This window comes from Haplochromis burtoni, unplaced genomic scaffold (assembly GCF_018398535.1).
Source record: "Haplochromis burtoni strain Fernald_Lab_line unplaced genomic scaffold, NCSU_Asbu1 Contig_23, whole genome shotgun sequence".
NCBI lineage: Eukaryota > Metazoa > Chordata > Actinopteri > Cichliformes > Cichlidae > Haplochromis > Haplochromis burtoni.
This window is the reverse complement of record NW_024582384.1, coordinates 1,413,620-1,426,310: the sequence shown is the minus strand read 5'-3', so window position 1 is coordinate 1,426,310 and position 12,691 is coordinate 1,413,620. Positions and strand designations below refer to the sequence as shown.

Sequence of the window (12,691 nt, the reverse complement as noted above, 5' to 3'; positions counted from 1 at the left end):
TCTGGATAATCAGATCTTCCCCACACTGAAAACTGTTATTCAGGTTGCCCTAACAAACCCAGTTAGCAGCTGTAGCTGTGAGAGGTCTTTTAGTGTATTGAGTCAGCTCCATACCTGGCTGAGAAGGACCATGGGTCAAAGCAGACTCCAGCACCTGGCTGTGATGTCAGTTGAGAAAGAGCTGCTTGAGAGACTTGACCACCAAAATGTGATGGACAGATTTGCCAACCTCAAGGTGAGGCGACATAGGATAAAAGAAAAGAAAAAAATCTGCAGAGCCATAGTAGCATCTGCACTAAACATCTTTTCATACATTGTATACATTGTACCAAAGGCCAAGGTGTCTCAATTTATTTTAATCTTTTAATAATATTTTGTATATTTCAAGGACTCTATTTTTGGAGTGTATTTTTTATGTATCCGTATTATATCATACATACACTTTAAAAGTGAATCTCTGTCCAAAAAATGCACCCAGTTTACTTTTTACTCACTATAAGAATCATTTTCATCATCAGTTTTTGTTTTTTTGTTTTTAAATTCCAATCCATTCTTCTTTAGCAGCATTTAAATAACCTTTATCAGATTTGATGGTTTTGTTACAGACTGGTCAAAAAAGTGTTTTGCTTTTCTTGCACAAATGTGGGGATTAAATTGTGTTAAAATGTACAAAACAGTGATGTCATGTTTTGTGACGAGGACCCAGGCACAGAGAGACTTGATGAATTTAAGAATCTTATGATTTAATAAAGAAATTTGCAGACTTGCACAGAGATGGTAAAATTATGATGACTCATAATGGAGATGAAGACAACAGACGATGAGGACAGGGAGGAACAGAGGGAACTCGGGACAACTGGAGACATTTAGGGATGCAGGGACTGACAGAGACAGGGAAGAAGGCTCATCGTGATGGATAAAGTTTACCTTGCCTGGATGGGCAGCTCTCTGGGTGCTCAGCACCCCCAAAGCTCTGATCCTAGAATCGCCCCTGTATGACTGACTTTAATTATCCACAAAAATCATCAGATTCTCTGTAAGATTAAGGTCAACTATCGAACGGCATATAAAGTAAAGGCTTTAAAACCAAGTAAACGCTGAAAGTACAAACATCGCTAATGTCACATAACTTTGCCGACATGTGGCCAACAGTAATGTTTTAATGTTCTTCATTATTAAACATTTGCACACAAATAAGTGACATAATATTCAGTACTTACTTTTGAAAGTTTACTCTTTGGCCGCTCCGCTTCCACCGTTTTTTTCGGCAAAATTATCCACACCCACCGCCGCACTATGAAGTCTGGGATATGTTGGGCCATGAAGTCTACACCGCCACATCCTTAAAATTCAGGGAAATGAAGGACGCATTTGAGGGACGCATTTCGAGCAGCCTTTGAATTGGGACAGCCTTCGGCGCGTCGCTGTGACGTAATCGGCCTTAAAATGTGGCCTCTAAGGCTGCAAACCCTGAATTGGGATACAGCCAAAGGTCCAGAAATCCTATTACGATCTCTGTATGATAACACTTAAGTAGACACGTCACGTGGTCGGATACGAACAGGCTGTGCTTCAACCAGGGGGAGAGACGCAGGCGCATCGGTCCCGTGCAGTGGATTTCTCTCAGCGGAACGCCATGGATTTTATGACAGATCAGGATGTGCAGAGGGTGAGGATTACTTTCACATACCGATGAAAATGACATGGAAGTGCAGTTTACAGTTAAATTACTAATGCTCAGTTAAATAATTAGCAATTTGATCACTGTTTGCTTCGAATAGAAAACAGTTTTACTTTTGCGATGTCGATTGTGCATCAGAAGCCTCTTCCGTATTATATATGGTAATAAGATTGTATTTTGTCGCTGTATTCAAATGAAATGCACATTTCAAGTTCATTGCACAACACCCTGCAGCCACAAGTGGTCTACTGACGTCAGCAAACGCCCCCTGTTTCAGCTAGGAAAACACCATATGTGCCCTCAGGAGTAAATTCCCCATTTTCCAACACTTACTCTGTTCTTGTAATATACAGAAGAGCAGGAACTAACCGAGGTCATGCTGTAGTCTTGTAATCTTGCCGTAGTTTGCAAGATTATAAGAGAATATTTATAAAATATATATGTACTTAAACTATCCGATGGCAACTATTTTTCAACACATTCTCTCCGGTTGGGTTAAATCCTACGCAGCAGAAAACAGAACAATGCTGCAGGGCGGACAACAATTAAAACATGTTTTTTTTCCTCTTGTTGGATTATGATGCAGCTGTCATCCTTAAGAAATCAGTAACACAAGACACTCATTAGCCAAGAATAAAAAAAACAAAACTCAAATATTTTATGCAGCTGTTTTAATGTAATTATGCAATTTTAAACTGGGAACCAGCCTTAATATGTAGAATGTGTTTAACGTCTCATGGCTGTGAATTAAACTCTGGGTGTGACTTCAGTTTGAAATGTGAAAGAGACCTTTGTGTGAAAAGCAGGCATGAAAGGTCGAAATGACGAGCCTCGGTGCTTCAGTTATTGCTCCTTCTGTCTGTAAACGGCTCAAACCAAATTTCCTTGACAGTACCAGGAGGATGGATACGTGGTTCTGGACGGGCTGCTGACCTCCCAGGAGTGTGATGAACTGAGGCAGAGGATGGCAGAGATTGTGGAGCGGATGGATGTCCCCGAACACTGCCGCACCACCTTCTCCACCTACCATGATGAGCAGCTAAAAACACAGGTGAGCCAATGACCAACGCTGCACAGGATCTTTAACACTGTCAGCTTTCCTTTGAACAATGTTTCTTTCACATGCTTCCAATGACATCACCACTTGCAGATGCAGGTAAGGCAGCTGAGTGCGCACCCTCCTTAGTGATCACACCCATGTAGTCTTTCTACAAGTTAGCTTCACATTTACAGTTATTTGCCTCGACCTCTTTGACCCTGCAAGCAGACTCTTATGTCAACAGTGTAGTCAGTGTCGGTGTCTTTCCCCTCTGACCTGCAGGGAAATGCTGACTATTTCATCACAAGTGGAGATAAGATCCGATTCTTCTTTGAGAAAGGGGTTTTTGATGACAAAGGTGAGTTCCAGTGAAATTCTTTCTACACTTTCTTTCATTTCTCATGCTGTGAAACTCCAAAATGAGATGATGCTTTTCTCACCTTGCAGGGGAGTTTATTGTACCCAAGCAGCGGTCACTAAATAAAGTTGGACATGGTGAGCTTTTGGGGTTTTCCAACAACACATAGCCTATAAACTGTTGCATAAAAATCTCCTAACTGCTAGTTTTGTTTTGTTTTTTTAGCACTGCATGCCTATGAGCCGTTGTACAAAAAGGTTACACATTCGCCCAAAGTCCAGGTGAGCTAACAGGTTGACGGAGTGTAAGAATGATTTACTGAGTCACAGAATAACTAACTGTCCAATGAAATGTCATTCTCCTAGGGCATAGCTAAAAAGCTGGGCCTAGTGAGTCCTGTGATTCTCCAAAGTATGTTCATATTTAAGGTAAATGGCCTTATACTGTTAGACAATGCTACATAATGACTTATTAAAACGTAAAGATTGAAATAAGAACCTTATCTTTTACAGCAACCAGGCATCGGTGGGGAAGGTAAGAAAATTCAGCAGAATATTTTTGTCAGTAATGAGTACACATTCCCGATCACATTTTTTAACCAAAGATCCCTTCTTATCCTTATTTCTGTCTCATATTAAAGACACTCAAATTTGGTATAAAAACACGAAAGTAAAAGCAAAAAGAAACTGACATAAAAACCTTGTAAATAATGGAATATTTACACCTTGGCCACATTATTAGGAATACCGGTAAAATTTGTTTTGCCATGAATTCCACCTTTTGTGAAACTTACATCTTTTTGCCTTTTGCTGATGGTAGTTTATGTTAACGGGGTGCTAAAATACTGCCATGACATTTCATTCTACTGAAAGTGAGGCATGAAAGTGACTAGCCTAAACACAGGTTAGCATTATTCTAAATCCCATCAATATTTGTTTTGTAATGAAGCTGAATTTAAGTCGCAGTTGGAACCTTGTTAAAGTTTAAAAGGTTCAGTGTTTTCCAGATGCTGTATAATATGACCTATATTTCGGGAGGCCATCCCATGACTGAAAATGTTTAATTTTGAAATTTATCCCTAAACGATGACAGAGCATCCACCATGTCTGCCACTTCTTTCTGTCCAGTTTCCTCAAATTCTTTAAGGACACACTGCACACTTTTGGCTGATAGCTGATTGGGAATTACAGTGTCAGTGACAAAATACAGTTTTATAGAAAGGAAATTAGAGATTTATTTTATGTCAGGCTTCTATTAACAAAGTAAATACGGTTCATCTGGTTAGTTAGATGGAAAACCTATAACAAAACCTTCAGTTTAGAGGTGGTTGTCTGTATACATTCATATAATTTTAAATTATATCCATAGCGGATTCTCATGTGTTTCTTAGTGACTCCACACCAAGATGCTACATTTCTGTACACGGAGCCCCTGGGCAGAGTTATGGGGGTGTGGATTGCCCTGGAAGATGCTACTATTAACAATGGCTGTCTGTGGTTTATCCCAGAATCACACAACAGTAAGTATCTACCAGAATGTCTGTATAGTGTATATGTTATCCAGCTACTGCTCTGCCACATATTTCTGAAATAGTTTTTAAGGTTTATTTATTGCATGTTATAATTTAATATTTTCTCTTTTTGCCCCAGGCGGTATCACTAGACGTATGGTGCGTACTCCAAAGGGCACCTTTCCCCTGACCGACTTTATCGGTAGAGAGCAGACATACGATGACGAGAAGTTTGTTGCCGCACCAGTGAAAAAAGGTCATTAGCATAAATCTAAATTTAGTCGGTGATTGATGGATGCATTTTTGAATTTTGTGACATTTTGCAACTGAAATTGTAAAAAAAAATGTTGTTGCTTATAAAGAAACTTTTGACCGTCGACAGCTCAGGACAGTTCACCTTAGATTAAATGCCATGAGTTTTTTTCTTTTTCTGCACTGTTATAAAAATAATACACACCAAACACCATATTGACACTTTTTTTTTTGTTTAAATTAACAAAAAAAAAGTGACTTATCAAACTCTGGAAGTTCTGGTAGTTTAAATTAGATTTTTTTTTACATTTGGAGTCTTTATGCTAAGCTAAGCTAACTGGCTAGCTGCTTTAAACATGCTAAGAATTGCATTAATCTTTATATTCTCTACCTTGTAAACTAAGTTCAGTTCAATTAAATGCTATTTATATAACCAAGTCACAACAATGTGCTTTATAGTGTAAGGTAAAGAAACTAGAGAGAAAACCCCAACAATCAGATAACATCCTGTGAGCAAGCACTTGGCAGCAGCGGGAAGAAAAAAAACTCCCTTATAACAGGAAGAAACCTCCAGGAGAAGCAGCCGCCTGCTGCGACCTGCAAAATGTTTTCAGGTCTTCAAGTCTGAGGAAATGCTGAAACAAAAACATGACTGTTAGAATAATTGGTCACAAAAGTAGAGTTAGCACTGCATTACTGAAATAATAATAAAATGGGGCAGGGATAGCTCAGCGGGGCAGGGATAGCTCAGTAGGTAGAGTGGTGGCCCCATGATCGGAAGGTCGGGGGTTCGATTCCCCCGAACAGCTACCCTGAGGTACCCCTGAGCAAGGTACCGTCCCTACACACTGCTCCCCGGGCGCCCAATGGCTGCCCACTGCTTCACTGAGTGAATGAGTTAAATGCAGAGAGGGATTTTCCCCACGGGGACCAATAAAGTACACTTTCTTTCTTCTAAAGCTGTTCAAGTTGGTCAGCTGTTGCTCATTCCCTTGTTCAGGTGGTGTCATCCTGATCCACGGACAGGTGGTGCATCGAAGTGCTGAAAACACCTCTGAAGAGTCTCGTCATGTCTACACCTTCCACATCATGGAAGCCCAGCAGACCCGCTGGAGCCCTGACAACTGGTGAGACTTTATCCGTGTGGGCTGGCCTTGTGACATTTCTTTTATTTGACTACATATTTCTTGCAAGTGATTGTCTCAGTTAACATGTAGTAAAATAGGGATGTTCCTCATTAATTTGTTTAATGTCAGTTTTGTGTTGATGCACACGTCAAGTAGACTTCATACAACATATCTAGATTTGTATATGTCAGCATTTAGTTTTGTATGGAAAATCAGTGTTCTCTCATTAATGCAAGCTTTATGAAACAAGATGCTCCAAAGAAATTTCCCAAGCCTGACCTGTCCATCTTATTTCCATCTCTTTGGTCCTGTAAGGTTGCAGCCCACTGAAGACCTCCCTTTCCCACCTCTCTACACTTGAAGGATTCTTTGGCATCCGGTGCTGCTCCCAAAGAATAACCAGCATCTATGATATTATCATCAAGGAAAAAAAAATCAGATAATACTGTTTCATTAACTTCCCAAAGAATGGCTGTGCTTGCAATATTCTTCTGATAAGGGTAAAAGGATCTTATTACACAAGAAAACTATAGGCTGAATCCTGAGCTCAGCCTATTGTTCCTGTATCGATCGTTGCCAAGTGTTATTCATGACCCATGATAGCAAAGACATAGAAAAAATAGACATGTATAAATAAGATATACTACCAGTCAAAAGTTTGGACACACCTTCTGATTTAATGGTTTGTCTTTATTTTTATGGCTGTTTACATTGTAGATTCTCACTGAAGGCATTGCAACTGTGAATGAACACACATGGAATTATGTAGTTAACAAAATAAAAGTGAAATACCTCAAAACATGTTTTTTATTTTACATTCTTCAACATAGCCACCCTTTGCTTTGATTGCTGCTTTGCACACTCTTGGCAGTCTCTCAATGAGCTTCATGAGGTTATCACCTGAAATGGTTTGTGTCCAAACTTTTGACTGGTAATGTAAATCCATCCATTTCTCTAAACTTGAACAATTTGGAGTCACTGGGCTACTGAGAGGTGGCTACACCCTGGACAGGTTCACAGTCTATTGCGGTCTATTCACACCTATGGTCAATTTAGAACCACCAGTTAACCTAACTTACATGTTTTTGGAGTGTGGGAAGAAGCCGGATTACCTGGAGATCACTCACATAGGCATAGGGAGAATAGACAAACTGCACAGAGGTGGTCCCCAACCCCAATCATAAGCCCTGTGCTGTGCTGTCTGCAAAACATTTTTGTTAATATCTTAAACTTCCAGAATAGTTCTTCTGGGGGACATTCAAAATGAATGTTTTGATATGCTTTGCCACTCAATACAATTCTGTTTATAAAGCACTAAATCACAGTTTTATATTTATATAAAATATAGATTATATTTTAGGGTAAAGAACCTACAATAATGAAGAGAAAATCCCAACAATCTGATGACTCCCTATGAGTGAGTACTTGGCAACAGTGTGAAGGAAAAACTCCCTCTTAACAGGAAGAAAGCTTCAGAATTACCAGGAGCAGGGAGGGAATACCATGTGCCACGACCTTTAGGAAGTGATGAGGGAAGGAAGACCCAGTTGAGCATTTCTTTGAAATGGTGTACATCTGGGAAAGAGGCTTTGAGATGCATTTTTTTCCTTGGTCATGTCAAAAGTGACACATGCTCATCACGTGTATAGTAACCATATATTTAAAGGAAGTCCAGGCCATGGATTAGCTGCTGTGTTCTCTGCAGGTTTCAGGCTGTTAACAGCAGCAGGTTTGCAGTTGAAAGACTACACCTAAACTTTCTTGCATGCCTCAAGAAAACAGCTCAACACCAGACTGATTTTGCAGCATGCAGCATTATAATTATGTTAACACTTGAAACCATGTTTTAATAACATTGTAATAAGTCTGTTAACTCCATATTTAACCAGCTTTCCTTCCTGGCTTTAAATAGACTTTATTGATATTGCACTTTTTCAGTCAAAACACTTAAAGCACACACACACATTCATAGGATTTTTTAAAAAAAAATTACATACTGTACAGCGCGTTTTCGATCAGTCTCACACGCTGCTGATTGGCTGCAGCAGTGTTGCTTTCATCCGATATACTGTGTTTGAAATTTTTGCATTTTTGTGCCGATTTGATCGTCCTTAGGAAAATATACTGTTCTTCCGCCAGTATTCCGGTTTGACAAATTCAGTCTGTGCATCTGCTTAGCCAGTCTGCTTATGTCAAGTTATCACAAAAAAAATCGCAAGCTTGGCCAATCTCTGGTTCCTTACTAACCAGCATTTAGACTAATAATTTTTTCTAACTTAATTATAAATTTGCTGGAAAAGTGTTTTAAATTGTGGCTGAAATTTTTTTTTTAAATAAACATTTTTTTTGATCAAGTCTCCATGGAGATTTCACTGTGCAACTGACATTTCCACCCACCTTTATTAAGCATTTCTTCATCAGCATTGTCAACAGCTTTATTCTTGTGCAAGATCTTTTTAAATGATTTGTGCCCAAATAAGACAATGAATTCCTCCATTTATAGACAACAGTGAGCATCTCTGCTTTCAAGTATGTTCATTTTAAGACCCAACTTAAAATGAAAAAGACAAAGCTTTATGTACGCAGCATTCAAACTCCTCGTGTTAGTGTCACAAATCAAAATGAAAAAGCGAAGGGATAATCTTTGTGTTGTTAAAATACAGTCGCTCACATAGGTCCTACATCTCAATCCTCAAAAAAACAAAACAAAAACAATAACAACACCCCCCCCCCAAAAAAACCCCCAAAACAAGCTTTGTTTGTTCTCAGATGTTCTGAAACATGCAATACTAAATTTTTCTTTCAGAATGTAAGAATGTTGGAAAAAGAAACACACCAGCAGGATCAGGCTAATAAACATCATCAGAACATTAAAAACAAACAAACAAAAAAAAAGAAACACTTTTTACAGATGAACTGAAAACAGCTCCATTTCCTTATCTACAAATGACGAGATCAAACCCAATAGAAATTATAGTATATTGCTATAAAGCACATAAAACAATAATTTAGAAGTAACTCTTGCTGTAAAAGTTGCCAAAACGTAAAGGCCTGTGTGCATGGGTGTGGCCCAAAAGCATATCTACAATGTCCAAAAACCCCCCAAAACACTAAAGGCTCAGTATTACAAGGAAATGTAGATATTTAAGGGGTGCAGGGTCCCATTAAACCACAAACCGGTAAGCAAAGTCGATTTATCGGACAAAAATATATGCGGTAGGACAACCGGCATACACATTACAGTACTGCATTATCACATCAGTCTCATGCAGGAGCATAGTGTGTTTCTACCATATATAAGTATAAATCAGCCCTTTAAATAAGAGTTGAAAAGGGGCTGCCATGCTAGCGTCTACAGCTTCTATTATGGTAGGTTGTGTGTGATAGAAAATAGACTTCTTAAGGCAAGTATTTTCAGAAGAAACTTCTTCATATTGCCATCAGGGAGGCAAACATAATAATAAAGACGTGAGAAAGTTGATTAAAAGACATATCAATAATTTAAAGTTAACTTATGTTCTTCGAAAGGCAATACAAGGCATGTATCTGTTTACGAAATAAAAACGACAGGACATTTTGAGTGTTTCTTGCCGATTATAAAAAAAAATGGATTTCTATTTAAGAAACACTTTTTTTCCCCCCTCCACACTTTGCTAAACTGAGTCTCCCGTTGCATAATTTAGGAGCTGTTGGTGTCGGTGGCAGAGAAAACATACGCCACCTCTGTCGCAAGGCTCAGACTTGATCTAAAATGTTCCACTGGTCATTGGAAAGGATACTGAAAATGATCTAAAGACAACAGACTGTCATGCCAACACTGTCGCATGTAAAGGTTTGTCGATACCCTGGTCGGTTAATCTGACTGCTTTCAATCGCATTGTGCTGGTCAAAAATAACTACCGATCATCTCCACAGACTACGAAAGACAGCTTTTTTTTTGTCCCAAGTTCACCACCAGAAATGGCTGAGAAACAGGCAGTGGATCTGCTTGTTTGTATGATCGGTCCATTCAAAGCAACAGGAGGATGAAGAGGTAGAGTGGAAGCAGCAGGTTGTCTATTTGGGAGGTGTAGGCTTCCAGCATGGCCACCAGAGTGATGGAGCCAACAATCCATGAGTAGGTGGTGTTCAGATTGATGCTGCTGTCAAAGATGAGAAACATGGCCACGGCGATGATCTGGGCGAACACAGATGTCGCAGTCCCCTCTAAGGTTTTCTTGGTGCCGGGCCAATGGATCTCCCCCATGGTACTGCCAAACACAGAGGCCACAGTGTCTCCAACTCCCACCGCGAGCACACCTGCATAGGGCACCAGGCCACCCGCCCCTGGAAGTATTCCCTTAGGGGCACAGGGTCCAGGAAACAGCCAAATGGGCAAAGACATGCCCAGTAGCAGGTAAATGTGGGTGAGGATGAGAGGCCCAGAGTCCCGCTCGTCCAGGAACAGAGTGAGCAACTGCCTGAGCAGCTGACCGAAAGGCCTGATTCGAAAGTAACGCACATACTCCAAGAACAAGAAAACCGCCAGGCAACCCACAGATGCCACGTGGAGCAGCTGCCTGTCGTAGATCAACCCTGGAATGTAGGTGGCCACTACAATCAGATGGAAGTACTTCCTGACGATGGTCGACGCCTGGTGCTTCTTGGAACCCGACTGGCGCTGATAGTTCTGATGTAGCACAACGCAACTTGCCACGACAGACAGAAACACCCAGTACGCCAGCAGGCAGAGTCTCCTGTCATTCAACGTGATGAAGTCCAACAACCACATGAGGGGGTGGCGACCGATGAACAAAGACAGCCAGGGCATCAAGATCCCCAGACCCAGAACGGCTGTCATCATGTGAAAGAAGAGCGATGACCCCCAGCTCTCAGACTCCATGAAACAAAAGAGCAGGGCAAAGAAAACGCCCAGCAGCAGCGAGCCCACCACTAACACCGGGAGGAAATAGTTCACCGGGTCACCTTTGACCTCCGCCAGGTTCAGGGAGCGCTTGATTAGCTGGTTCACGATGAAGCTGATCCCACCGACAATGAGGAGTGCCTCTCCGGGCGTGAAGCAGCGTGGCAGCAGATAAAGCACAATCAGGCTGAGATAGACAAAGATCAGCAGCACCTCCAAGACCTCTATGACCTCAGACACCGTCAGGGTCTGCTTTGTGGTGTAGAGAATTGCGCTGCCGGCCATCCCTGCAATTACACAAGTGTTGGTGGGAACAGGTCTTGTGATTCCCAGTGCAATCAGGGAGAGGAACAGGGCTAGCATCATGCCTGTGATGGTGACCACCATGGAGAAGCGCTCAAAGTAGACATTCCCTGAGGCAGAGCACTTTTCTCTCAGTACCAGGCCCAACAAAGGCATCACCATAGAGGCCGGAACGATGCCGCTGTTCGCTGAAGGGCGAAACTGGAACACAGCACCCCCAGACCTGAGCAGACGGTCCCATTTATGCTGCACATAGAAAGCCTGTATCACCAGGGCTATGCTGCACCAGGAGTGCTGGTTCCAGACCGCCATGTGGACACATAGTACCACTGCCAAAACTACAGTGGACTCCACGTGCACCGGGTTGATTTGCATGGCTGCAGGGTGGGTGCTCACAAAGAGGGAGGAGGGTTGATCTGAACAGATGGTGTGCAGCAAAGAAGGCCTTCTTCTGTCACTTCCTCTCTCTCACAGGCTTCATAATTTGGAAGGTAACTTTCCTTTGCTATGGATGTCCGAGGAAAAAGGGGAAAAAGTGTTAGCATTTAAGAGAAAAAAAAATACGGATCACAACAAACAGAATAATGTGAAAAAATTACAGATTCAAATGCTACTGTACTGAATGCTGAGTCTTTTCTTGCTTATTCTAACTCTGAACCTTGATCATGCTTTATCTGCTTCCTGCCATGAACTATGACCACACTGAATATTCACCCCGTCAGTGAGAAATTCACACAGCTCAGATAGCACGAGTAAAAGGCCACACATGAAACACATGTTCTTTCCACATCAGCTGCAACCTTTTGTTCCTGTGGGGGTCGGAGTTTGAGCTGTCTGTGTAGTGCGAGTTCTGTGTCAGCTATGGAGGCTATGCTTAACAAATGGTTATGAAAGCTGAAGGATACATTAGGGAAAGAAAATAAAAACAATAAAACTCCAGTTTGTTTCATTCATTCATACAGCCCAATGGGGCCAGATAATTCTCCCTACACCGAGGAACGCGTCTCTCTGGCAGCCGAGGATGCTTTAACCTCTGACGGCATCAAGCTAACGGCAGACTAACAAGCTCACTGTACAGAGCTAGCAAAACGCCAGCAGTAACTACTGGCAGCACTGACGCACAATACAGGCTGACAAAGACAAGCGTACATACCATACAAGCGCTGCGTTGTCTGAGCGGACGTGTGCAGTGAATTGCTATGAATCGGTGCCGTCCTTTCTGGACAGATTTGTTTCCTTTGTCAGCTGTCGGTCCTCTCACACCCAGTAGGAGGGGGCCATCTTTGACAGCCGGGTCACGTGGTACACTAAAAAAGTATCTCTTAAAGTCGTTACTTTTAAAGATTGTTTTAAATTTACTTTTTAATCTTAAAATTTGTGAAATAATTATATCACTATAAAGCGCATACTTTAAATAAATAAATAAAAATATGTATTTATTTATTTTGGTCAAATTCAGACTTCTCAGGCTATTTTATACATGTAATACGTGAATAATTATTTGTAAAAATTAATTAC

The 12,691-nt window shown here is 41.1% G+C and overlaps 2 protein-coding genes across 3 annotated transcripts; one reads left to right on the top strand and one right to left on the bottom strand.

Annotated features, from left to right (window-relative positions):
* The first annotated feature begins 1,436 nt into the window (after positions 1 to 1,436).
* phyhd1 (phytanoyl-CoA dioxygenase domain containing 1) lies at positions 1,437 to 6,766 on the top strand. 2 transcript variants are annotated; one of them, XM_005917253.3, is made up of 12 exons: positions 1,437 to 1,669; positions 2,574 to 2,732; positions 2,832 to 2,837; positions 3,003 to 3,078; positions 3,168 to 3,215; positions 3,304 to 3,359; positions 3,444 to 3,506; positions 3,591 to 3,612; positions 4,469 to 4,597; positions 4,728 to 4,844; positions 5,841 to 5,967; positions 6,283 to 6,766. In XM_005917253.3, the coding sequence occupies exons 1-12, from the start codon at positions 1,637 to 1,639 to the stop codon at positions 6,326 to 6,328; spliced, it is 882 nt and encodes a 293-aa protein (XP_005917315.3). In that variant the 5' UTR covers positions 1,437 to 1,636; the 3' UTR covers positions 6,329 to 6,766. The 2 variants fall into 2 exon arrangements, with proteins under 2 accessions (XP_005917315.3, XP_005917316.3); XM_005917254.3 differs by lacking the exon at positions 2,832 to 2,837 and having other exon boundaries at positions 1,438 to 1,669.
* A 1,187-nt stretch (positions 6,767 to 7,953) lies between these two features.
* On the bottom strand, positions 7,954 to 12,467 carry dolk (dolichol kinase). Its single transcript, XM_005917255.3, has 2 exons — positions 12,327 to 12,467; positions 7,954 to 11,678 (listed from the first exon to the last, which is right to left on the bottom strand). Exon 2 carries the CDS (start codon positions 11,546 to 11,548, stop codon positions 9,977 to 9,979), a length of 1,572 nt encoding a protein of 523 aa, XP_005917317.1. The 5' UTR covers positions 11,549 to 11,678; positions 12,327 to 12,467; the 3' UTR covers positions 7,954 to 9,976.
* Positions 12,468 to 12,691: the final 224 nt, after the last annotated feature.